Here is a 27,383-nt window from a genome sequence, read left to right as displayed (position 1 = left end):
CTGCTGTGGCATCCTTTCTTTGAACCATCATCTCCCAAGAAGAGATTAGCCCTGAATCTATTGGCCTTCTGGAAGACCCTGAAAACTTGGTTGGGGATCCTGTGGAAAGATGGAGTCCCCCAAAAAGCTGTATTGTGTGCAAGAGTCTAATTGAAGTATCTCGTGTTTTATGGTTATAGTTTCTAATTGTTTTAATAATTTTATTATAATTGCTAGACAGTTGTTTCCTTTTGCATTTATATTGTGTATGCTGCCTAGGGTCACAGGTGAAATGGGTGGCTACATAAATTGAACAAATAAACAAACCACTGTAAGAATAATACATTGAAATAGTTTTACTGTAGTAAACAATAGGAATACATAATATGCTTGTGATATTATTTTTAAAGCCTTCATTCTTTTCTAGAAATACTCTGTGGCATGAATGGATATTCAAGTGCAACCCAGTATTCACTAACAGGAAGGCTCTGTGATAACATGCTTAATTTTCATGATTTGCTTATAAAAATTAATTTGGAAGTAAAATGAAACAATTGTCAATTTTCATCCGTTTAATCAACTGTGAGATCAAAAAAGGTGTAGTGTAAAAATAATTCCTTCATTTTGCTTATAAAAGTTGATTCTTATAATTGTAATCTTGACTCCTAAAAATGAAGATATTGCTGTTACAGTATATGATTGCAAAGGCATTCTGCAGGTTTTTCTTACAGTACCGACACCAGAAATGTGGGTAGATTCCTTGGAGAAGTGCACCCAAACACACACACACAGCTTATTGCTGTAAATCCCCAAATGTGGATCAATGAAATAGAAAATGTTATTCTTAGAAGGGCTGTGTAGTCATCATCATCAGGACTGCATTGATATGAGCTTCTTTGGAAAAAAAGAACTCAGATTAATTTGATTTACCTATTATATATGAATTTCAAATATTCCTTTTCTGGGGAAGAAAAGAATATATGCTGGCAACCCAGATTTCTGACTTCAGTCTAGATCCCTTCTTGTCCCCTCTCATATCAGCTGATTGATGGTTGGATAAATGCAAGCAGGAATGAAGTCTGTGTTTAGCACTAAGTCTTTCCCATAAAAAGAAAAATTGAAAAATGCTTACTGTTGCATACTTGTAGACTCTTAATTAGCAGTTCAATGCAAATTTCTGCTATCTCTTTAGCAGAGGCAGGTTTTCATCATCTTCTTAATTCAATTATTCGCAAGAGCACACCTAAAGTCATAAAGAATGATTATTCAACTATTCTTTCTCAGCTGGGCCACTCATCCTGAACAGAAATGCAAATATGCTGAAATTTTTGTCACAAGAATTTTGGGGTAATTTTAGTCCAGCATAAGGCTCCAAAATACATGCAAACAGCCATCCAGCATTCCTGAGCTTCTATAACCAGAGGAAATTATGAAATGAGAGTCCCAGATGTTTACAAGTATTTGGTATGTGTATTTTGTTAGAATAATCTTTAGTATTTTAAATGCCAAAGACATTACCGTTTCTGGTTTTTAGGATGCAGGAGATGGGAATCTGTGATCCTATATTGATGAAATTGTAAAATAATTCTAAAATAATGTATACAGAGTATATATAGTATATACATTATACAGGTTTGGGGGTTCATCTGATCTCCAGAGGGACAGTGTTTCAAACAGCATGTGACAGAAAATAATATTTTCCTGGGTCCCCCTGATGGAACTCTTTAACAGAAATTCAGTAGCATATCCCTCCGGCCAGATCCGATGGTATGAGTAGACAAAATCAGCTACTATCAAGGTAACAGTCAGATAAAAGAAACAACATAACCCAAGAAAATGTCTCAGACGAAACTGTCCCTTGTTTATTCTCATGGTGATAAAGGGAGGGAGAGGGGAATTGCATTCCGACTTGAAGATACTGTTACAGTAAGTTTATAGTAAAAGTAGTACTGGCTGGCATGACTTTGGTTTCCTAGTATGGTCTACCTTGAAGAGCTGCCTTCAGAGGACAATTCTCAGCCAGGTGAATAAACTCAGATTACAGTGGTGATGTGGGTGCCGTTGCAGGACCTAAATAATCAGGTTAAGGATAGATCATGAAAAATATTTAGGTGGTCATTAAGAGTCAAAACAACTTGATGACAAATGATCAATCAGTTATATTTTCTGTAATATAGGACAGTCTAAATACTATTTGAAATATTATTTGCCTCAATTCTAGAAATATATATATTCTGTCAGCCATCTCCTTCAGCTATCTATTCCAAGCTGAATTTCACTTTGAGGAAAGAGCAAACATTTTAATTTCTGAATCATAATTTGGTAATGACTTTATTAGGATTAACTAACAGTTTTCATGATCTCCAAAATTCTTCATTATGTAGGATGTTACAAAACATACAGGTGAAACTTGAAAAATTAGAATATCGTGCAAAAGTTCATTTATTTCAGTAATGCAACTTAAAATGGGAAACTAATATATGAGATAGACTCATTATATGCAAAGCAAGATAGTTCAAGCCATGATTTGTCATAATTGTGATGATTATGGCGTACAGCTCATGAAAACCCCAAATCCAGAATCTCAGAAAATTAGAATATTACATGCAATCAATAAAACAAGGAGTGTACATAGAACAATATCGGACCTCTGAAAAGTATAAGCATGCATATGTACTCAGTACTTGGTTTGGGCCCCTTTTGCAGCAATTACTGCCTCAATGCGGCGTGGCATGGAAGCAGCACTGCTGAGGTGTTGTGGAAGACCAGGATGCTTCAATAGTGGCCTTCAGCTCTTCTGCATTGTTCAGTCTCATGTCTCTCATCTTTCTCTTGGCAATGCCCCATAGATTCTCTATGGGGTTCAGGTCAGGCGAGTTTGCTGGCCAATCAAGCACAGTAATCCCACGGTCATTGAACCAGGTTTTGGTGCTTTTGGCAGTGTGGGCAGGTGCCAAGTCCTGCTGGAAAATGAAGTCAGCATCCCCATAAAGCTCGTCTGCAGAAGGAAGCATGAAGTGCTCCAAAATCTCCTGGTAGATGGCTGCGTTGACCCTGGACTTAATGAAGCACAGTGGACCAACACCAGCAGATGACATGGCTCCCCAAATCAACACAGGCTGTGGAAACTTCACACTGGACTTCAAGCATCATGTAGTGTGTGCCTCTCCATTCTTCCTCCAGACTCTGGGTCCTTGGTTTCCAAATGAGATGCAAAAGTTGCTCTCATCAGAAAAGAGGACTTTGGACCACTGAGCAACAGACCAGGTCTGTTTTTCTTTAGCCCAGGTAAGATGCTTCTGACGTTGTTTGTTGTTCAGGAGCGGCTTGACAAGAGGAATACGACATTTGAAGCCCATGTCCAGGATCCATCTGTGTGTGGTGGCTCTTGATGCACTGACTCCAGCCTCAGTCCACTCCTTGTGAAAGTCCCCAACACTTTTGAATAGCCTTTTCCTGACAATCCTCTCCAGGCTGCGGTCATCCCTGCTGCTTGTGCACCTTTTTCTTCCACACTTTTCCCTTCCACATAACTTTCTATTAATGTGCTTTGATACAGCACTTGGGGAACATCCAACTTCTTTTGCAATTAGCTTTTGAGGCTTTCCCTCCTTATGGAGGGTGTCAATGATGGTTTTCTGCACAACTGTCAGGCCAGCAGTCTTCCCCATGATTGTGATTTCTACTGAACCAGACTGAGCGACCATTTAAAGACCCAGGAACCCTTTGCAGGTGTTATGGCTTAATTAGCTGTTTAGAGTGGGACACTTTAAGGCTAGAATATTGCACCTTTTCACAATATTCTAATTTTCTGAGATTGTGGCTTTGGGGTTTTCATGAGCTGTACGCCATAATCATCACAGTTGTGACAAATCATGGCTTGAGCTATCTTGCTTTGCATGTAATGAGTCTATCTCATATATTAGTTTCTCTTTTTAAGTTGCATTACTGAAATAAATGAACTTTTGCACGATATTCTAATTTTTCGAGTTTCACCTGTACAGGCTGGAGAGTTGGAAATCCTAAGAATGAGACCAGATGCTATAATTATGAAGTGTGTGGCTATGAATTCTAGTCTTAGGCACAAAGCCAGGTAGGTGACCTTGGACCAGTCACTTTTCATCCATATGAAGGAGGCAATGGCAAATCACTTCTGAAGAATCTTGCCAAGAAAACTGCAGAGACTTGTCCAGGCAGTCTCCGAGAATTGGACATGACTGAACAGAAGAAGAAAAAAAGTAGTTTGAACGCAGTGGATGCAAGTTTTAACAACAAAGCAAGCTTGACATTACAAAACTGTGTTGTTGTTAGCTGCAAAGTCGTGTCCGACCCATCGCGACCCTATGGACAACATTCCTCCAGGCCTTCCTGTCCTCTACCATCTTCTGGAGTCCATTTAAGCTCACGCCTACTGCTTCAGTGACTCCATCCAGCCACCTCATTCTCTGTCGTCCCCTTCTTCTATTGCCCTCAATCTTTCCCAGCATTAGGCTCTTCTCCAGTGAGTCCTTCCTTCTCATTAGGTGGCCAAAGTATTTGAGTTTTAGCTTCAGGATCTGGCCTTCTAAAGAGCAGTCAGGATTGATCTCCTCTAGGACTGACCGGTTTGATCGCCTTGCAGTCCAAGGGACTCGCAGGAGTCTTCTCCAGCACCATAGTTCAAAGGCTTCAATTCTTTGGCGCTCAGCCTTCCTTATGGTCCAACTTTCACTGCCATACATTGCAACTGGGAAGACCATAGCCTTGACTATACGCACAAAACTAAGTAGCTGCTAATCAGTTTCTAATCATTTGTAAACTTTAAGTTCCTGGTTTGACAGAAAAGAGAAACTTAACAGCACTTATATTAGCAAAGCCATAATTTTGTTGTTTGTTAGATCAGTGACAACATCTCCATTAAAGCCTACTGAATAGATAGGGCAAAAACACCCCTCCCCCTTTTTGCTTTTCCCCTCCCCAGCAAACTGGATCATCTCTCCAATATAACTTTGTGAAAAAGTTTGTGTTCTCTGTTTCAGCTCATCAGTGATGGTGGTGTGGTCTATGCAGAAGCACTCTGGGATCATGTCACTATGGATGACCAAGAGCTAGGTTTCAAGGCTGGCGATGTTGTTGAAGTAATGGATGCTACTAACAAAGAATGGTGGTGGGGCAGGATAATGGAGAATGAAGGCTGGTTCCCAGCCAGCTTCATACGGGTAAGAACCCATGTAACTTTTCATCAATGAACTGGGGAGAGAAGATAATTTGAATGCATCGTTGTGTGGTTTAAATACTGCTGCCTACTAGTTTTAATATACTTTTCATACAGCAATAATTAGTAGTTACCTGTCTTTATTTTTAAACTGTGTAAACGTATCTTTGGATTTATAGTGGATGTTTTGTATATTTCCCATGTTTATTGAGAAAGACAAAAAAAAAGTTTGGCAATTGCATTGGTCCTAGAAGAACTGTCATTTCCCATGATTTCAACACCATATCTCTGTGGATGCAATCCAAGATTGTTAACGATATCCTTAATGTTCCCTTTTATACAGCAATAATTTGTAGTTACCTGTCTATGGTGCTTAGTTTGAGTGGAAGAGGAAAAGTTATAAATACTTGATGTATAAAACAAAAACATATTTTAGGATGAACATGCACAGTTGAATACATGTTATACAGCTGTCTTATGTTATTCATATAATATGCTGTCATTTGCTCTGTATCCACATTAGTAAAGACACTGTTGGATAAGTACTTCCAATGGATTCTTTATATACTGGAGATAAAGTCCTTGATTTTTTTTCTAAGATAAAACATTGATCAATGATCCTACCAGCCAATTACCTAATTCACCACCAAGTAAATAGTTAACCTTTAATATCATAAATTGTGATATTGCACTGGATATTCAGGAGGTGCTGAAGTACAGGGATACAGTAAGAAAATTTGAACTATGCAATTTTAAAAACATAGCCAGCTCTAATCCTTGACTTCTGGAACATAGAACCCCTCCTTGTGAACCCCATATCCTTTATTAAGATAGCTTCTGTATCTCTTTATTAGTAAAACTTTCTTTCTTCTTCTTCACATCTGTGATATGGCTGTGGCTCATTACAATTACATCTAACTCTGTTACCTGTTCCTTCTAAGATGCTTAAAAAAGTTTGTTATTCTTGAAAAAAATAATTGAATGCAGCAGTACTACAGATATTGGAGAAAGGATAGTCAGAGTACTTTAATGGTTTTAGAAAGAAAGCAGAATTACTGCATTACTGTTGAAATAGATGTAATAATAGCAAAACAAACAAATGGATTACTATATGAAATAGAGCAGAAATTAATTAGGGATTTTTAGGTCCATACCGTAAGCCAAGGCTTTTCAAATTCTTATTAGACAGAATACATCTCTCAGGTTTGATATTTTTACATGGATGCCCAAACTCCACCTTCCTCTCAGTAATTGAATAATGTTAAGATAATAATGCATATTTGATATAGCTCCGAGTAAACCAGGATGAACCAATTGAAGACTATCATCTGAAGTTAGAAGATGGTCGGGAAGAAGATGGAAGAAATGCTGCTCATCGCTATGGAATGGGGCATACAACAAAGGGTCAAATGAGAACCAATGTTATTAATGAAATTCTAAGCACAGAGAGAGATTACATCAAACACCTAAAAGACATCTGTGAGGTAATGAGACATATAAATAATATGTGTTGTTTGCTAGTGTCAGCATCGTTTTAGACATTGTCTATCCACTGGAGGATGAAGGCCTCTTTATCCAACATGTCAATTTGGCCTGTAATACTTGCCGATGTCATTGATCCATCTTGTTTGCTAGTGTACTTTGGTCGAAGATGTTAATTGGCTGATGTTTAAGAAAAAAATAAGAATTCTAAAAAGCTCTAGAAACATAGAAAACTGACAGCAGAAAAAGACCTAGTGATCTATTGAGTCTGCCCTTTGTTTTTATTTTTGTTGTTTTTGTTTTCTTTTTAATGCATTTATGACTTTTAATTTAAATTTTTTAATTTTATTTTTTAATTTTTGTCAGATTATGGACATGTGTTTATCTCAAGCATGTTTAAATTCAGTTACTGATGATTAACTTACTATCACCACTGGAAGTTGATTCCAAGCTTCCACTCTTCTTTCTGTGAAGTAATACTTTCTAACATTACTTTTGAACTTCCCTCCTGTCAGTTTAAGGTTATGCCCACCCCGGTGTTCTTGATTTTTGCTTAATATTGAAAATACTGCCTTATAGATCCTTATTCCCACCCTTAATATATTTAAAGATTTCAATCATATCACCCCTCTTCCTCTTCTGTCCTCCAGACTGTACATTCTCAGTTCCTCCCTCTTTCCTGATATGTTTTGTCTCTCAGAGCTTGTACCATTTTTGTTACTCATCTCTGGACTCACTCAATCTTATCAATATCTTTTTAAAAGTAATCTCTCCAGAGCTGGACACAGTTTTCCAAATGGGGTCTAACTAATGCCCTATATTGCAGGATTATGACCTCCTTTTTTGCTGATGTTTCCTCTTGTGATATATCCCAGAATTTTGTTTTCCTTTGCAACTGCCTGTCCATGCTGTTTACACATTCTGTAGTGTTCTGTCCCAGCCTACGCGAATACTGCTCAACTGCTTACACGCAAGAAAAAAATACCCCTTGCATTGAACAAAGCAGGACTTGGTAAAATAAAACCCTTTCATTTTGACACAGCTTTTATGGAACAAACTCCAACCAGTCCTTTAGTTGTTGAGATGAACAAGATCAGTCTCTGAGTTCTCAGCTGGAATGCTCAAGGTTTAAGCCACTCAAATACACAGAAATCTGACAAACCTGGTTAAATATCCAAGAATCCTGAGGCAAGAAATCCAATAACAGAAGCACAAAGCCGTAGCATGAATGGTTGCCTTTGGCAACTGGTCCCTCCCATGCCTCTCCTCTTTATAGTCCAGCCAAGGCATGGCTTCTTAGAGTCTTTTACCTTTCCTGGAGAGTTGCCCCACTCTCCTTTGCTGTCCTGCATGCCTTTCCTCTCTGTGCATCTGGAACAGGCCCCAGCTGCTCCTCATCTTTGTTCGGTTCAGGCCCCCAACCCAGGTCTCTCTCTGCCTGAGCGTGAGTAGATGGGCCTGGTGTCACATCTAGCTCTGAGTCTTTGTGCTCCTCAGAGCCTTCCACAGACTCCGATGTGACCCCTGGCAACCCTTCCCCCTCATCTGATTCATCTGACTGGATCTGCTGGCAGGCAAGGACTCACCACACTGCAATAATCTGTTATGAACACACCTAAATCACTTTCTTCTGTTGTTCCAACACTGTACCCCCAATACTGTACCCCGCCAGAGGATTCATTTTGACCATTATCTTAGAAACATTGAACTGCAGTCTCCACATTTTCTGACTAATTTTCCATCAATGCAAAATTGTTTTCGATAATACGAATACTCCCAGGAATGTCAACTCTATTACACATCTTCATGTCATCAGCATAAAGACAAACCTTACCTAGCAATCCTTACAAATACAAATAAATTGAACAAAACAGGACCTAGGACAGAGCCTTGTGGTACACAACTGGTGACTGGTCTTTCCTCAGAGAGTGTCCCATTAACATCACACCCTGGGATCTATCCCTGAGCCAACTTCCTTTCTACTGAACCAAGGAGCTCATTATATGGAACTGTATCAGATGCTCTGCTAAAATCGAGATAGGCTATGTCCACAGCACCACCTTCATCCAAAACATTTCTGACATAGTTTAAAAAGTCAATCAGATTAGTTTGATGTGATCTACCCTCAGTAAAGCCATCCTTCTTTGGGTCCATCAAGTTGTGCTCTCTTAAATGTTTCAACAGCTGTATCCTGGGGCAATCTCAGCCTCCTGAGTTGATGCAGGAAGAACATTCTTTGTTGTGCCTTTTTAATGATGGTTCTAATATTAAGTGTTCATTTCAAGTGCTAGATTATAGAATCCCAAAACTTGATTAACTAGCTATTTAGAACAGAAGAGAAAATAAGTTTTTTTGCTGAAATATGCATATTTCCTTTGTGACTTATCATCATCCTATATAAAATTTTATCAGGAACCTGAGAAAACCAAACTGAATAAAATGCCAGTGAATCATTTTTTTTCAACTGTAGAGTATGTTTCTTTGAGTATGACATGTAGATGCAATTTAGTTTTATTTAATACAAGACGTGAATTAGGTCTGTCTCTAATTATGGGCATCTTAAAAGTAGAGGCATCAGTCTTTTGAGTTTTGAATGCAGAAATTCCAGGTTTTGTTTTTATAATAGTTGGTTTTTTTCATTGCATGTCAATAATGTGCTAAGCACATTGATTTGTGCTTTAAATTGTAAGCCGCCCTGAGTCTTCGGAGAAGGGCGGGATATAAATGGGATTAAAAAAAAAGTTGCTGTAGCATCATTGTATTGTTCTTCTATCTATGTAGCCTTTTGACTAAGACAGAGTGGAACTGCAGATTATTTTGACTCTGCATTACACATTTTGATCCTTTCTAGGGCTATATAAAACAATGCCGTAAACGAGCAGATATGTTCACTGAAGAGCAGTTGAAGACTATATTTGGGAATATTGAGGATATCTACAAATGCCAGAAAAAATTTGTTAAAGCCTTGGAGAAGAAATTCAACAAAGATTGCCCGCATCTAAGTGAGGTTGGCTCCTGCTTCTTGGAATATGTAAGTTGGCATTTGTGCAAGTAAGTAAGCTAAAGGCCAGGTTTATCAGGTTCTGGAAATTGCACTCAAGTGATTATCCATACCCTTCAGGTGCATGAACTTCACTCCAAGAATTCCGAGCTATTTCTATTCTGGACAGGAAATTCTAAGAGAAAAAATTCACACACCTGTGATGGAGTGGCTGATGTATTAAGAATGCTCAATGCAAAGTTTCATTAAGCTCAGTCAACCCTATTCTTGGAAATTATATTTACAGTTGTAGCCCGAAAGAAGAAACCATTGACAAAGACATTTAGATAATTGTAGTAAATTATTGTTTTTATTTAAACAATAAAATGTTTAAATAATGAAGTTTTGCATTAACTTCATGTTTTTAGTTTATACAATGTTTATCTTTTATGATTGTAAGCCAAGTTACCCTGAGATAAGATGACAGATAGATAAATAGATAAATAAATAAATAAATAAATCTATGCTAAAGCTTAAACTCTGACAACAGAAAAAATAAGGACTAAAGAAAGAGTATTGACCAATTTCCATTATTTTTACCTAGCAGTGAATACTAGTGTTGCAATCCATACATTTTAAAGTTTCTAAGTTTGAAAAACATTGCTTTAAATTCAAGGAGAATTATTGGAAATTGTACTACATTTAGAAAATGTCTGCCTCAGTCTTAAGCCGTAGACTGGAATGTTTGAGTGCCTCCCATATGCATGGTTACAGAGCTGGCTGTATCTACAAGATACACCATTTTTGCCTCTTTCTCTCTCTTAACTGGGACACTGTGCCTCAGTGGTTAAGACACTCTTATATCATTAAAAGTCTACAGCTCAGCAGTTCAAGATCTGAATGCTGCAAGACAGAGTGAGCTACCATCCCTTGTCCCAGCTCCTCCCAACCTAGCAATTCAAAGCATGCAAATGCAAGTAGATGAATTGGTACTGCATATAAGCATGCAGGAATGTAACAGCATTCCATGTTTCACCATGCTCTCTTTGCTGGGGTGTGATGTCATCCTGGCCAAATGACCATGGAAACATTTCTAGACAATGCTTGCTCTTTAGCTTAGGAAACAAGTGACTATTTTCACTTGTCCATAAAAATAAGAAATAACTAACTAAGGTGTCATAATGTCCATCTAAGGCAGCTTTTCTTAACCTTTCCTCCCTAGAGAAAACCCTTGACATAATTTCCAGGGAACCCCTACATAAAAAATATTATATTGACAGTTCAAGAAACATTAGCATACATTGCAAGCTGAGTTGAGGTGTGTAAAAATTCCTATTACTGTGAGAACTTGTATTGTGTGACATGCGAAATAAAAAACAATGTGTTTTTTTAAAAAAAATCACAACCTCTTGTGGAACTCCAACTGAGAAAGGCTGACCTAAGGTATTCTGTTGTCCAATTGAATTAATGTTATTGTTCAAGATTTCACATGGTGTTCTATTCATTTATTTTAAACTACAGTACTTTCATTTGTATTTTGTGTTAGGCTGGATTATTGTGATTTCAAAAATAAAATTGATCCTGTTCTCCATAATACAATCTTTTGGCTTCCAATTCAGCAAAATGAGTTCCAGATCTATTCGGAGTACTGCAACAATCACCCAAATGCTTGTATGGAACTTTCCCGGCTTACCAAAGTGAACAAATACGTCTATTTCTTCGAAGCATGCCGGCTCCTTCAGAAGATGATTGATATCTCTCTGGATGGTTTCCTCCTAACACCAGTGCAGAAAATTTGCAAGTATCCCCTACAGCTTGCAGAATTGCTGAAATATACCAATTCACAGCATAGGTAAGGAGAAGTGAGGATTAAAAAAAATGGAAAGAAAAATTTCATTATGTTTTAGTTATCCTAACAACTTTTGTTTATTACCTACTGGTAACATTCCTTTGTAATTAAATTAAAGCAGTATTTTTCTCAGAGACCTAACACGTTATTCATCTTGATGGGCACATTTCATTCTTTTCTGATAGCATTTAAAAACTAGTTGCCTTGTAACAGAACAATGATTGCAAGTGATTAGTGTAGGTTTGAGAAGTTCTTTCTATAAAATCCTGAGATTCTGCCCACAATTTCCATTGCCTTTATCAGAAAGCGGCATAAATTGCAACAGAGATAGGAAAATAATAATCCATTTCTCTGCAGAATCAACAGAGTGAGGGAGGGTTAATACTACTTCAACACTTGGAAAAATGAATCTTTAAGAACAATCAGCATAACTGGCAGCCATTGTAAAGGTTCATAGTTTAGAAAAAATAATAATCCAGTATCAAAATGTTCAGTATAGTATTGTTAGTTCTCCAAATAAGTAGAGAGAAAATCAAAATTGGGATGATTACATCTTCATTGCTCTCTTTTTTCTCTCCCTCTTCCGCCTTCCCTCCCTCCCTCCCTCCCCTTCTTTCTCTATCAAATGAGATAGAGGTAGATATATTTCATTCTGACCCATAATTTTCTTGCCAATTTCTGGTACATTGCAGTAGAAGGCTAGTTCTTTACATTTTTGTTCCATGTTTGCTCATATCTCTAAAGGAATCTATTTCTTCTGTAGGGATTTTAAAGATGTTGAAGCTGCTTTGAATGCCATGAAAAATGTAGCACGGCTCATCAATGAAAGGAAGAGGCGTTTGGAAAATATAGACAAAATTGCTCAGTGGCAGAGCTCAATAGAGGACTGGGAGGTAAAATGCAAACGTCTTTAAAACAAGGAGCCACATGAACATTATCCTTGCTTATGTGCACAAACTCATAACTCTTCTACTGGGCAAGGGAATATCATATACTATCTCACCCAAATTAATAACACTTTACATATTTTAGTTGATGAATTAATCTGCTATTTCTGTCTGCTTGTTATTAAATTAAATAACCCTATTTATAGGTTTGCAAATATTCCTATATGTTGGGGCCAAATGCTTAGCAATAAAAACCACAATTAAGTTAAATTAATTCTTAGTCTGAATTACAGTTACCCAGGAATCTTTTGACTGTAATGAATGCCTTCCGGTTTGTTTTCAAATGGACTGCATTTGTTGAAAATAGACTCAGCTTCTATTTCTAATGTTCTATACTTCAGAGCCTTAAGTGATATGAATTGTCACTGTTTTCTTAATAGGTATCAACACAAGCACATCATATGGTCATCTGTCAAAGGATAAAAAAAGTTGAGAAGTATTTTCTTCTATCTGGAAAAAAACAAAACAGGGTGGATAAAGGGAAGATCTTCTTTTCAGTTAGTCATACACTGGCCACAATCTAACACAAAGTTAAATGCACTGAAGCCGTCCACAGTAAATGCTGTTAGAGCTTTTGAGTAAATGGACAAGCCTGTACATATATACTGTACATGTGCTTTGGATCTCCTCTCTGTTTGGATTGTGACCTTTTAGACACCATAAATGAAGATTAAAATACAGTGTAGATTTACTGTACAAATTGGTCATCATACCATTTTGGGAAATAAAGTCAATTGTAGTACAATAATAAAATCATATATTCCATGGGAATATTTATTTATTTATTTATTTATTTATTTATTTATTTATTTATTTATTTATTTATTTATTTATTTTATTTTAATCCCATTTATATCCACCCTTCTCCGAAGACTCAGGGAGGCTTACAATTTAAGCACAAACCAGTGTGCTTAGCAATAGCCTTCATTCTATGTATATGCCTGCTTATTAGGGCTTTTGCCCCCCCCCAAGCGTCATTATTACAAAGTCAGCTTATTGCCCCCAACAATCTGGGTCCTCATTTTACCTGCCTCGGAAGGATGGAAGGCTGAGTCAACCTTGAGCCTGGTGGGATGCGAACCTGCACTAATTGCAGGCAGCTGGTGTTACTTAAGGAGGCATTAGCCCACTGCTCCACCAAGGCTCAATAATAGAATAGAAGACATACTTGTACCAAAGTTCTGAATCTGCTCTGGGGTGTGGCTCAACTTCAGGGAGGCTTATTATCATTGAAGCATGCTTGTCTAAATTTAGCTCTAGAAGCCCTTCTGCTCTCATTTGCCAAAAGTAGCATCCTCTAGTTATGTTGGATCACAGATCCCTTTATTCTCAAAGCACATTGCTTAGTAGAAAATATTACTCCAACTAGATTATTTTCAACACTTACTTTAGAATAGGGAGTCAGCTTAGAGTAAAAAATCTCAACAAAAGATTATCCTCACTAAGCTTGAGTGAAAGAGCCATTTCAGTCTGACTTACATAAGAGAGATGATGTAAAACCTATGGGAAGCCTCAGGAAAGTATGGCTTAGACTTATTTTCAAAGTTATATATACTTAGTAATTCCAACTAATTTTTGGTTTGCAAGATCATTTGTCTACCTCTCCATAACAAAATACAAAATAAAATGATTGGCAATGATATGTCACCTGAAATAGACTAACTGATTTATGTAGGATTAATTGCGCCAGTTAGGCACTTCCCAAGTGGAGTCTTAAAATAAGAATAGCTTAAAAAATAACACTAAGATCATCACACATTGTTTCAAACACTTTCCATATTTCCAAAGGGCAGTGGAGAAAGGAAGAAAAATTGATTTAGAATAGTAGCAAACGTATTGCCTCTTTTATGTGGATGCCCTGATTTTTAGTCTTAATGAAACTAACCCAGAGGGTGAAAGTTGGAAGATGGATAATAAGACATTTGTGACCCTAGAGACTTTCAGTACTAAGCTGCTGTATGTTGCTTATCTTCTTCTGTGGAAAAGAAAGTGCATGCCCTTCTGTTTTGATTGACAGGGTGAAGATGTCCTTGTTAAGAGTTCTGAACTCATCTACTCTGGAGAGTTAACCAAAATTTCCCAGCCTCAAGCAAAAAGCCATCAAAGAATGTTCTTCCTCTTCGATCACCAACTTGTATGCTGCAAGAAGGTAAGCTAAGAGCAACTGCTGCCTCTGCCCACATATACTGTCTCCTGGTGGCAGCAAAATTACATCTTTTCTCAATTGCTTTTAACATTTAGCATTCAAGTATTTAGTTTAAAGAACATGACAGCGTGTTGGCGGCTGACTTATTACACTAAGCATCACTGTTTAAATAAATCAAGGAAAGAATCTGAAAGAGAGGCAGAGAGAGAACTCTACAACAATGCCTATAAGGCTGAAGTTTCTTTCAGGCTAGCTTCCTGTGGATTTGTACTAAGGTCATTAATGAAAAAGCCTGCTGTGAACTATTTTGCAATGCTGCAGGAAAGTTATGTATTTAGCATTTATAAAAGAAAAGATGCAGATGAAAATGCTATCAAATTAAATCCACCAGTTGCCACCCATGTTCTTCCTTAGAATTTAAATTCTACTGAAGGTTTCTGGATTTAAAGTAAATATACAGAAAACCAAAATTTTGGCTAGAAATATGACAGTTTCACAGAAGGTTCTTTTAGAAGGATTAACTGGATTTAAGATTGTTAAAAGGGTTAAATATTTGGGGGTGATTTTATCACCCTCTAATACAAAGTTATATAAAAATAATTATGAAAAATTATGGGGGAAAATTCGAAAAGAATTGGAGAGTTGGGAAAAATTGCAATTGTCTTTGTTGGGACGGATTGCAGCAGTGAAAATGAATGTCCTGCCCAAATTTTTATTTCTATTTCAAATGATACCGATTCTTAAGAAAGATTCTAATTTGGAGGAGTGGCAGCGTGGTATCAATAAATTTGTTTGGGCAGGGAAAAAGCCACGAGTTAAACTTAAGATTATGCAGGATACTCGTGAGAGAGGTGGCCTTAAATTGCCTAATTTTAAATTATATTATGAAGCTGCTGCATTAGTAGGAATAAGTGATTGGATTAATTTGACGCAACCGAGGTTATTAAATCTTGAGGGCCATGATTTGTTGTTTGGCTGGCATGCTTATTTGTTGTATGATAAGAAGGTAGATAGCGTGTTTAGGGTGCATATTTTAAGACAGGCGTTGTTGAGAGTTTGGAAGAAGTATAGATATAAGTTAAGTTGTAAGATACCATTGTGGGCAATTCCAAAACACGCAATAGAAAATATACATGCTGGCTTCAAACATGATGTGACTACCTACAAGGAGATTCTTAGTTTGGAAAAAAATGCTTGGTGTTTGAAATCATATAGCTTCTTGCGAGAAGAGAAGATTGTTCAAAACTGGTTTCAATATACTCAGTTACGGGCCAGGTGGAAAGAGGACCAGAAAAATGGATTTGCAATGACTGATGAAAATTTGATAAAGCAAATTAGAAATCAGGGACCAGCACATATCAAACGGATATATCTTGCATTGATAGAGATCGATTCAGAAACAGAGCTTGTTAAGGATTGTATGATAAAATGGGCCCAAAATATTCAGGAAGTTATTACAATGGATACTTGGGAAAAGATTTGGGTCAGGAACGTAAAATTTACTCAAGCTCAAAATTTAAGAGAGAACTTTTATAAAATGTTTTACAGATGGCATTTAGATCCTAAAAGGCTTGCAAGTATGTATCCGAATTATCAGCCTAAATGTTGGAGGTGCGGTGATGAAGACGCAACATATTTTCACATGTGGTGGACTTGTAAAAAGGTTAAGGCTTTTTGGATAAAAGTCTGGTGGAACATGCAGAAGATTTTTAAACAGAGGATAAAGTTTTGTCCGCAATTTTTTTTGTTGGGAATAATTACAGGTGTTACAGTTGTGGACACTAAGCTGATGTTGAATTTAATTACGGCAGCAAGACTTTTGATAGGGCAGTATTGGAAAAAAGAGGAACTGCCGACTATAGAAGAGTGGACTTTAAAGGTTTCCGACCTGGCGGAGATGGCGAAGATTTCGGCCTATTTGAAAGATTATTCACAAGAACGCTATATTATGGAATGGAGAAAATGGATTGAGTTTATCCAGAACAAGTATAGGGTCAAGAAGTTTCATGTATTTTAGTTTTTTTTATATATATTTTATATTGATAGGGTTTGTTTTATCCTATATAAGCTAGAGAGTGATGGGTTTTAGAATTTATAGTTGTTAGTATACGGTTGTTTATGATTGTTTTTTTATATATATATACCTTGTATTTAGCTCTGGGAAGTCGGGGGGGGAGGGGGGGAGGGGGGGAGGCAGGGGGGGCGGGAGAGGGGGGGAGGTTGGGGGGGAGGAGGGTGGGGGAAGGGGGTTTTTTTTAAAAGGAAAACTGTATTTTAAAACTTTTCAATAAAGAATTTAAATTCTACTGATGTATGGTAAAACAAAGAATTCTACAAATATTTCCAACTATATATGTATCCATCCAGTTAAGCATTAAAGTACATGCCTAAGTGAGAATCCTGAAAGGATATGCTATGGTGGTGGAGTAGTTAGAATGCAATATTGCATACTAACTGTGCCCACTGCCAGGAGTTTGATCCTGACCGGCTCAAGGTTGACTCAGCTGTCCATCATTCTGAGGTCAGTAAAATGAGGACCCAGACTGTTGGGGGCAATATTCTGATTCTGTAAACCAAAATTAATAGTGACTTTTTAAAATTGCTGAATTTGTAAATCAGATTAATAAAATGGACTATTTGAACTATTTGAACTTCTACATTTATGCAAGCTTTAAAGAAAACCTGGGTGTTGCATTGTTCCTTCCCTCCCCATACTCTCATAGCTAGTGAGAAGAGGTAATCCATTTAACCAATGAGCATATACAAATTCCTGGAGTACTGTATATAATAATTACTCCCCTAAAATGGCTATCATGGGAAGAGGTGTCTGTTTACAAAATGGTTGCCATAAAAGACAAATTAGTGAGAATATTGTTGCCATTTCCTCTAGCCCTTCAGCATGTCTGTATCCCTGCTTATCTTTGTCCTTTTCTAAGCTCTGCATAACTTTTGTATGTTACTTATTTTTATTTCCCAAGTGCCAATAAGCTATTCTTATCAATAAAAAATGTTAGATGTGGTGCTTTCCTGTATACTATACATCTTTTCATAAAGCACAGTCATAAAGCACAATCTTTAAGTGGTAATATGTCAGTGTATAAAACAACAAAAAAGTGTTTTTATGCATTTTTCTACAAAAGTATACCTCCAAATATCTTATATTTGCAAAACAAATCCCATGAATAGGAAATTAATTATAGGTAGGGGTGGATAGTGAAAAAGTGTGGTTCAGTGGTGAATGTATGTGATTGGACTGAATTGGATCCACATCAGTGACCCATATTGATATTCCCCCTATTTGGTGAGTGTTGGAGGCACGAACAACTGGGAGTGGTTGTTTATGGTGTCAGCTATGAGAATGGGATAACTGGAGGTTGGCAATGAGGGAAGAGGGCAAGTGGTTCCAACATAGTTGTGACAGACAAAAGAAAATAAGAAGGGAGGTTCAGGGTAGGTTGCTCATCCTTAGGACAGGATTTGTCCTAAGGCCTGTGTGGCCTTAGAAGGGAGAGTTTCCTTTTGGAGATAATGCCATCTGGGTTTAAGTTTAGCACCAGCTGTTACCGGGAGGGGGTGGCTGGGATGCTACTTAAAACGGGTTTCCACCCCCCAGGCTGCAGCCCACTACTGTGCCCTGTCCTGTTCAGAACCAAACTGCCAGGCAGGCTTGTGCATGCATGCAGCTCCACTTGTTCTGACTAATGGACCTTGCTGGATTCCAGATGAAACTTGGAGGTTTTCTGTAGGATTCAGCATTCCTTTTAAATATGACCTGTTGGGGAGGGATGAGGCTGTTTGTGAGGAATATGCTAGGGATTTGGCAGATAATTCAGATTTGTTCAGAGTAGAGCTTATCTAAATGAAGTGAGGGAAACAAAGCCCTGCATGGTTAGCTGGAATGAGCTTCAGATAGTAGCTCATGACGAGGTGGACAGAATCCTCAGTATTGCTAACCCAACCGTTTGTTAGATCCATGTCCCTCCTGGTTGGTGAAGGCTTCCCAGGTGATATACGATTGGTTCCATTAGGTAGTATTGGCTTCACTAAAGCCAATAAATATTTAAATATTAAATATTAATACCAATCTTTGCCAATGTCAACAAACAAAACAGAATTTTCTTCTCATTAGGAGATCTTTTTCAGATGTTTGATTTCCTTGGATAATTGAGGGGTTTAAAGGCTTCAAGCTTGCAATAGGGACATGATTTGCTTTACATAATTTGCTAATTTCTTCTTTCCTGCTTGGAGAATTTCATATCCAAATAGCATTCCAGTCTTTGAAGGAAAGAAAAGTATATTTCCTTTATCAGTTGTCCTTAAAGTACGTATATACCGAAGTATATTTAAAAACAGAAATACTTTGTCTTCAGAGAGCATTTTGGACCAGATGCTTCCTAACCTAAGTAAATTTTCTTCAGAACTGTATGAATTTCTTAAAGTTTGAATCATTCTAGAGACAAACTAGGTGTCCATATGACTATAGCAAAATATCTTTTAGAAGCAGAGTTTGTAGGCAATATCATTTAGTCAATCTTACAGTGTAAGGCTATTTTGGACTACAGTTTCCATAATGTCTTGCCTTTGGCTGGGGTTTATGTTCTAGAACTTCTGAATGGCACCTACCCTCTCACTAAGTGAAATCTCCCCCAAATCTTTCCTGGAAAAGGAATTTAATGTAAATCCTGAAAGTAATTTTTGTTTCAGATAAGGGTTTAAAAAAACTCTGTACCATTATTCTGTACATGGGAAATTGGTGTTCTTTGGCTAACCATTGTTGCATCTGAGAAGTATGCACTAAAATATGCTTGCTTTTTTATTTTTCTTAGGATCTCCTACGGCGTGACATCCTCTATTATAAGAGTCGGATCAACATGGATCTTATGGAGATTCTGGATGTGGAAGATGGAAAGGATAAAGATTTTAATATTACTATTAAAAACGCATTCAAACTGTATTGCCAGGACACTGAAGAAGTTCATTTATTCTGTGCAAAGAAGCCAGAACAGAAGCAACGCTGGCTCAAGGCATTTGAGAATGAAAGGAAGCAAGTTCAGCTTGATCAGGAAACAGGTATGCAATAGCCATGAACTATCACTGTGAGCCACTATGCTGAGAATGTCTTTCACTGAACTTTCCTATACCTTAACTATGTATTACATTTTTAAAATGTTCCCACTACATTATTGACTCTACATTCTCAAGAGTCACATACTGCAAAAATTTCGATCACATATAATTTTTAAATTTTTCCTAATCTTACTCAAGTGCTTATTTTATAAATCTAGGTTTACAGAGTACTTATGAGTAAAAGACAGAGAACAGTGGCCCTTAATATGTTGCGGAGTTATCAGTGAGCAAGGCAGTCCTCAACTTATGACTGGTCGCTTAACAAAATTTTGAAGTTACAACAAACTGAAAAAAAAAAGTTAATTATGACCCATCCTTGTTACAATTGCCATACCACCTCAGTGGTTCTATGACTGCATTTCGCAGGCTTGGCAACTGATGGCATTTATGGATGGCTGCAGTATCATAGGGTCATGTGAGTTTTTTTGCTGTTTTTCTGGCAAAAAAAATGAACTTAGATTTATGATTACATGGTTTGCTTAACAACCAAGGTAATTCACTTAACGGCCATCATAAAAATGGTTGTAAAATTGAATCCAGTCACAAAATGACTCAACATACAATTACCACAACTTAACGACCAAAATTCTGGGCTCAATTATGAACATAAATTGAGGACTACCTGTATGGCCAACGATGAGGAATGCTGAGAGGTAGAGTTCAGTAAAATCTGGAAAGCCACAAGGACGCACTAAATTAGTATCTTCCAGGCTAATGCACTTCCAGTCTGTTGGGTCTATAACTCCTAGAATTGCCAGCCAGCACTGTGGATTGTTAGGCTGACAGGGAATTATAGGGATTATAGGGTCAATATATCTAGACTACATCAGTTTGAAGAAGACTGCAGTAGCATATCCCTTTATCTGGTCTCATGGAGACCCATTCCCTGAAGCAACTTTTTAGCCTTACCAATCGAGTTCTTCCTCTTAAAAAAATCCTTCCTGAAAACTAGACTGTTTTCTTAACAGTTGTAGTCTAATTTTTTCATAGTTTCCATTCTTATCACTTTCCTTCTCAGACCGTAATCTATATTTGTTAATTCCTATCTCCTCTCCTCTATTTAGTTAAGGATTGCATACACTGTATGTTCTTTACAATACCTATTTGTGGAAGTTGAACAAAATAGTACATTAGTTAGATTGTCGTGATATACAGTATGGACTTTGAAATAATAATGAACTTATTTTGGAGATATAAAATTGAACTGCCTGGTATAGTTTATATTGCACACATTGGGATTTTCTGCTTGATATGCCCCTCGTCCCCCCCCCATGCATATGTTTACATTACATAGCTAGAAAAGCCTATCTGGATTAACAGCTTCTCTTTTATGTTCAAGGTTTTTCCATCACTGAAATGCAGAAGAAACAAGCTATGCTTAATGCCAGCAAACAAAATCAGAGTGGAAAGCCAAAAGGCAAGTCAAGAGAGATGTCTGCCCTCCTTGTTAACCTCTCCCCTAAAATAAGTATCACAGCTTAATGGCCTAAAATTATTTGAGTTAAAAGCCTATGATCCAATTCTTGGTTATCTTCAGAAGCTGCAGGTTTTTTTTTTAAAAAAAATATCTATTTAGAAGCCAAGTAATTACTTTAGAATATTTTGGCTTTATTTGGTGGTACAGGAATCAGAAAGGTAACATCTTTGTCAAGCTGAACTTAATCAAGCCGGCCTAGCCTGATGGGGATTGGTGGGGTTTTTGTTCTTGTGTTTTAATTTTAACTTGGTGCTTTAGAATTTGATTCCAACTGTTTTAATATGGGCAATTATTTAATCTTGTTTTAACGTTTGTATTTAGTATTTTATTCTGCCCTGTGAACCGCCCTGAGTCCTCAGGGAGAAGGGCGGTATATAAATATTATTAAAATTAAATTAAAAATTAATCCCAGGTAACGTCAAGGCCATATCCATGTAATTTTCATGGCAGTAATTAGGAAACACTTTACCACTGCCTTCTTGGAGAATGTGCTTTTTAACATGTCAGGCTAGATCAGCGTTTCTTAAACTTGACAACTTCATGTGGGGATCAACAGCCAGAATTCCCAGTGACTGGGTTATAGCTCCAGTATTAGCCATTCCCCAGCCCAGACAAATAATAATTAAATTGCCTTTGCCTAACTTTTGAGCCTAGACAGGGTTGGCTGGATGCTGTCCCCTGCTGGGGCAGGAAAGTCATAGCATAGACTCTTTGACTGAAAATAGTCATGCATGCAGGATTTTACATCATCTTGATTTTACTGACTTTCTAACTATTTTAAAACGTGAAGAGGGAACTTGGTGGGCCTTTCTAAGTCAAATCTTCAACTCTGCCCCCACCCCTCCTGTAAATGCCAGCATTTTGCTCATTATTTATCTTTCTAGTAGGGAAGTATTTTTAAATTTTAAATGTAATGAGGAGATGGCACTTGTCTGGAGAAACAAGAGACGTACAATAAGTGCTAAGTTTCTCACCTGTCATTTCCAGGGTAAGGACAAGCTGGACTCATGTTTCGAGCTGCTTAAATTGCATGGTAGGCGTAACATCATTCGGAGCCCCTTGAATTGTAGCAGTGATACACTCCAAACTGAGTTAATTGGAGTCTGTATTAAGAGTGTGTTAGTTTCCAAAACTCAGATATGACAAATCTTTAATTGCCCACTTTAAAGAATGCTATTTTTCAGTTTGACATCCTAATGTGTTTTGGGTTGTTTTACAACCTAATAATTAGGCTCCATATCCTAGAATAGCTGGCACTCTCCACATGTACGCCAAATGCAAATTCAGTAGGAGTTGTGGTCCCACCACATCTAGAGGTGTGAGAGTGAAGAAAACTGGTAAATAAATTTAGAGAGAAATAACCGAGAAACAATGCCAAAGATGCTTTTTTCATGAGACAATAGGATTTTCTTATTTTTCTTTGAAAACATTTCGCTTCTCATTCAAGAAGCTTCTTCAGCTCTAACTGGATGGTGGGGAATGGATGAGAAGCGAAGCATCTTCAAAGAAAAACAGGAAAGTCCAGTTGCCTCGTGAAAAAAGCATCTTTGGGATAACTATGACCTGGATGACTGAGAATCCGCAGAGACATAAACCAAGAAACAACCTCCAGACGATGTAGTCCTCCTCCTTTCTTCCCAAGTATTCACAATAACAGTCTGCTGCTGAACAACAGTGCTTAAAGGTTGGAATTTGAGTAAAAAACATATAGAGAACAGGACACTCCTGTTCTCAGAGGAGGCAGAGCAGAAGATACAGCTGTAAAATATTTTTTTTTTCTTTGCTCATTTCATCAGCAGTGATCACTAGGACGTACTACGATTTCTTGATGCGCCAGAAACACCCTACTCTGCCTACAAACCTTCCCCAGCAGCAAGTCTTCATGCTGGCAGAGCCCAAACGCAAACCTTCAAACTTCTGGCAGAATATCAGCAGGCTGGCACCGTTTCGAAAATAAAGGGAAGCAGCCTGACCTTGTGCCTGAATCCCTTTTGAGACAGCACTTTATGCTTCGTCCTGCAAGCCCAAACACTGCCTCCACCTCTGGCTTAGCATCCTCTCCTTCCTCCCCCCCCCACTCCTTTCCTTTGGATCAACTGGAAGAGCTTCAAAGTGTTATGATCCTGTTGTGTACGTGTGCATGTGTGTATGTCGGTGAAAATGAACTGAGACTGCCCATATAGATGAGTACCTAGGAGGAGACGGATGTCAGAATATATGTATTTTTTAATTCTTTCTTTTGTCCCTTTTATTCTGGACCACCCTTTCATCTGGGAACCTTTATCTGGGGATTCAAAAAGACTGACAGGAAAAGACAACGGTAGATGAGCAGCTACCACCACTTCTCGATCATTTGCTCTGAGCAGCTGTTTGACATTCTTACTGGTGCCCATTTTCCTGGGATGATGAGGTTCTCCCTTCCTCTTTATCCAAATTTTCAGAAATCCAGAACAGCCTGAACATTCCCGGAGATCAAACGTCACCTTCTCTTATGTCAAACAGCTGATCTGGAACCAGTACTTGACTAAATAACCTGAAGTGTGGCTAACAGCCAGGACATTTTTAGCCTAATTCAGTTAATGTATATAGGGGAGGGGAAATAAGCCTAAATTACCTTTTAATTTCTTTTTACTTTCTATAAACATTTTCTCATAACTCCTGGCCAACAATATTTTTTTTCCAGTGTTTATAAAATGTTTATTTATGTAACAGTGCAAATAACTGTATTTTGTAAGTTTGTAATCTGTCATGTCAGGTTTTAACTTGATGCCTCTTTTGCCTCTTTTTTCCACTGAAGAAAGCCAACATTCGGAAGCTTGTATCAACCTTCCACAACTTGATGTCCTCTAATTGTGTGGAAGTCCCATTCCAAGAATTCCAAAATAGGTGCAGTGAGCTTTTGTGGATTCTGGGAGTTATAGTCCAGGCATATCTAGGAGGCACAATATGGAAGAAAGGCTGATCTATATTCCTAAAGATACAATATGTAGATTTATCTAAAGATTAATTTCAGACATGCCAGGCACTTACAAACTAAGCAGTATTATTTGGAACTATATCACCTATGCAACACTGTGCAGAGGAAGTGAGGGTGCGTAAGACAGGGACACAGATTCACCAATTTTTATGGAGAGTGTATATTCAGATACTAACCACTTAAAATTGATGGCACACTCTCTCTTTCAATATAATCTTTTGATTAGATAAAGTTTTGCCTTACAATAGTGAAATAGATAGAAGCCATAACTGACTGAATCCCATTGTTTAGGGATTTCCTGGTACTGTGAAATTAAAGTGAAGAACCCAATCTACCCTGGCATGACATTACTCCAGGGGAGTGAGCATTCAGCAATGTGATGCAAAAAGTTGCAGGGTCTAACTGTAGCTGACCAGCCTTCAGTTATAGAAAGCTAGAAGCATGTACAGAATCATTCTTGCACTTTCTCTTTCCCTCTTTGGAGGGGTTACATTTAATTTCATAAAGAAAATTGTAAAACTGACTTTCACTCTGTGTCTTTTTTTCTTATGCAAAAATGTCTTGTAACCCAATAAGCATGTCCTCTGCATTTGATTACCCTTAAATGAACAAGTAGTAGTTTGCCTTGGAGCAATCAGCAGTTTTTATTTCATACTGGGTGTATCCTTGTGTTTAGTATGTATCATTATGTATCTGTAATTCTACATATTGAAATTGTAGTTTCATTCCCAAGAAAACCAAACAAAGGGTAGGATAACAGAAGCATATACCCAAAGTTTCTAGGCCATCAAAGCTCATCTTTTACCTTAAAAATAATATAAGAATAAATTAACATCTGGTCATGCTGAGTCTCAAATAGCAATCATGTTAATTATGCAGGTCACTCACTCTTGTGTTAGTGTATGAATACATACATCAGAATACAATTTCAATAGATTCACAATGATCAGGGAAAGTTGCAAAGATAATGGCCAGATATTTTGTCTTTGAATTAACGCTCAATTGTCATAACCACATAGACACAATCATATTGTTTTCTTGCCTTAATGCAGAAATGGATCACCACTGTCTTCTAGGGTAACTTTTCAGCTTTCCAATCCAATCTACAGTCCTGGAATTCCTTCCATCCCCCACCTCAAATAATCGGGTCTGAGGTTTACTAATATTTTTTAACATTAGCTACCTTCAGACAAGTGCTGTGTCCTGCTGCAATGCTAACACAATATGCTTAGCTTGAAAGCTCGTTCAGTAGGCACATATGCCACAAACACACATCAGATGTTTTAACCATTCTGAGACTTTCCAGGTTGCCTGAACCTACTGCTATCTGGAAATTAGGAACTGTAGTCTGTAACAAAACATTCCAGTTTTCCAAAACTTAAAAGTGGTCATTCTAGTTAGAATGATATAATGAAGCATAAAGCTAATTAAACTGTGATGTGGGCGAGATAATATCTATGCACTTGCTTGAGTTTTTTTTATAAAGATAATATTATAAGGTAGCAGTTTAATCACTCAAGAATACAGCAAGTAGTAAAAGAAAGCTGGCAGTGTTGCTAGTGTCATGGCCCAAGGTATTTTTATATTTATATGGTTACATTTAAAACCTCAAAGGTCATTGGTTGCTTCTACAATAATTGAGAGGAATAACAGATGAAAGTCTACCGAGTCAGCTGAGACTTTGACAAATTGAATGGCATATTTTAACAATACTACAATTTCACAATTTTGTTTTAAAAAAGCTAGCATATGTATACAGCCATAAACATTGTTCTGAGATTATCTGGAAATAGGCCAGATTTCAGAACTTAACGCTCTTTCTTTCATTTAAATGGAAAGAATTTATTGTTTTATTTGGATAATTTTGACTGATAAATGAATTTGCAAATTATCTCTTGCAGGAAAAGGGGAAAACATATACTTCTTAATTAGGAAAGAACAGTATTCTTCAGAAATCATTAACAAAAATAGGACAAAGTATATATATATATCAGTTCTCCATATTGTCTGCAAAAGATCTAACTGAAAAAAATTCTCTAGAATGACTTATTAGAGGCTGCAATGTACAAATTATGTTTTAGTTGAAAGCATTTGTCATATTTCAAAGCATTTCATGAAATGATGCAATACTGTATGAAATAGATTACTAGTTTTAGCCTGCACCAGGGGTGTCAAACTGCGAGCCCGTGGGCCAGTTGCATCATGCTGAGGCTGTGCCCACCCATTCTGACAATGCAAAAAAAGTCATGATACATTGCAACACGCAGTGGTGGGATACAGCCAGTTTGCACTTCAGCAGAACCGGTAGCTAATTTTCTGTTGCCCAGGCCTAGAATGGACTTCTGGAAGTGGCATCCAGAAAACTGGTTGTTCACATATTTGAATCCCACCACTGTGTCAAGTGATGTGGAGAGTTTGGCACCCGTGGCCTACACCAAAGCCTACAACCTAAATTTGGGGTCCAGTGGTACTGTAATTGCAACACAGGCAAGGCTATAAACTGTTCTATATAATAGTAATCAGACTTGAAGAAAGGTGAAATAAAATCATTAACACATAGACCAATTCTTTTTGTTGCTTAGTGCTTTGCCACCTGTTTCACCTCACATTCTTCTAAATAGCATTATTTGCATCAAATGAGTGTGGCAAATAATTGGTCACTCTACTTGGCTTTGAGCAGGCTTTGCCTTGAATTCTAGGCCTCACACATTTAAGGATTCAGAGAAATCAGAACAGGTTCAGGGAAAGATGATGAAATTAAGCCCTATGAAGAGGCTGAAAGAGCTGGATGTGTACAGCCTTGAGAAGTTGACAGTGGCATTTTCCAAATATCTATTGTACCCCGCCCCGGAGTCACTTCTTTGTGAGATGAGCAGCTATATAAACTAGATAAATGTCACAAGTGACATGAACTCTGAATTCTCATTAGAGAGTGCATGGCACCAAACAGATGTAAGTTACAGGAAGGCAGATTGTTAGAAAAAGTTTTCATTTGACAAGAATCAATTACCTGGAGTATGGTGGGTTCTAGTATGTATTTCAGTGGTTAGGTAGGCATTTTTCTGGAATGCTAATTTAAATCCCTACCCTGAATAGGCAGTTGAATTTACTGACCTAAATTATTCCTTTTAATATCAATCCCCCTCCCAACTTTCATTAAACATGGTAAAATTTCAATTCTCTAAAAGTATGTGAAATTTAAAATTAAGACATTGCCAAGAAAGG

General features: G+C 37.5%; 1 protein-coding gene across 2 annotated transcripts in view; it reads left to right on the top strand.

Annotated features, from left to right (window-relative positions):
• ARHGEF4 (Rho guanine nucleotide exchange factor 4) overlaps positions 1-24,663 on the top strand; it is a 40,396-nt gene extending 15,733 nt beyond the window's left edge. The window contains exons 2-10 of one of the 2 annotated variants that reach the window (XM_083364553.1): positions 4,998-5,177; positions 6,463-6,657; positions 9,507-9,686; positions 11,255-11,487; positions 12,248-12,377; positions 14,449-14,580; positions 19,404-19,647; positions 21,044-21,125; positions 22,991-24,663. In XM_083364553.1, the coding sequence (XP_083220679.1) occupies positions 5,052-5,177; positions 6,463-6,657; positions 9,507-9,686; positions 11,255-11,487; positions 12,248-12,377; positions 14,449-14,580; positions 19,404-19,647; positions 21,044-21,125; positions 22,991-23,138 (1,470 nt within the window). In that variant the 5' untranslated portion in view covers positions 4,998-5,051 and the 3' untranslated portion in view covers positions 23,139-24,663. Of the gene's footprint in view, positions 1-4,997; positions 5,178-6,462; positions 6,658-9,506; positions 9,687-11,254; positions 11,488-12,247; positions 12,378-14,448; positions 14,581-19,403; positions 19,648-21,043; positions 21,209-22,990 lie in introns of those variants that run through there. The other variant, XM_083364552.1, reaches the window with a different exon arrangement.
• The last annotated feature ends 2,720 nt before the right edge of the window (positions 24,664-27,383 follow it).

Source organism: Vipera ursinii (assembly GCF_947247035.1).
Source record: "Vipera ursinii genome assembly, chromosome: 5".
NCBI lineage: Eukaryota > Metazoa > Chordata > Lepidosauria > Squamata > Viperidae > Vipera > Vipera ursinii.
The sequence above is the reverse complement of the archived record's forward strand: the minus strand, read 5'-3'. Positions and strand labels throughout refer to the sequence as shown.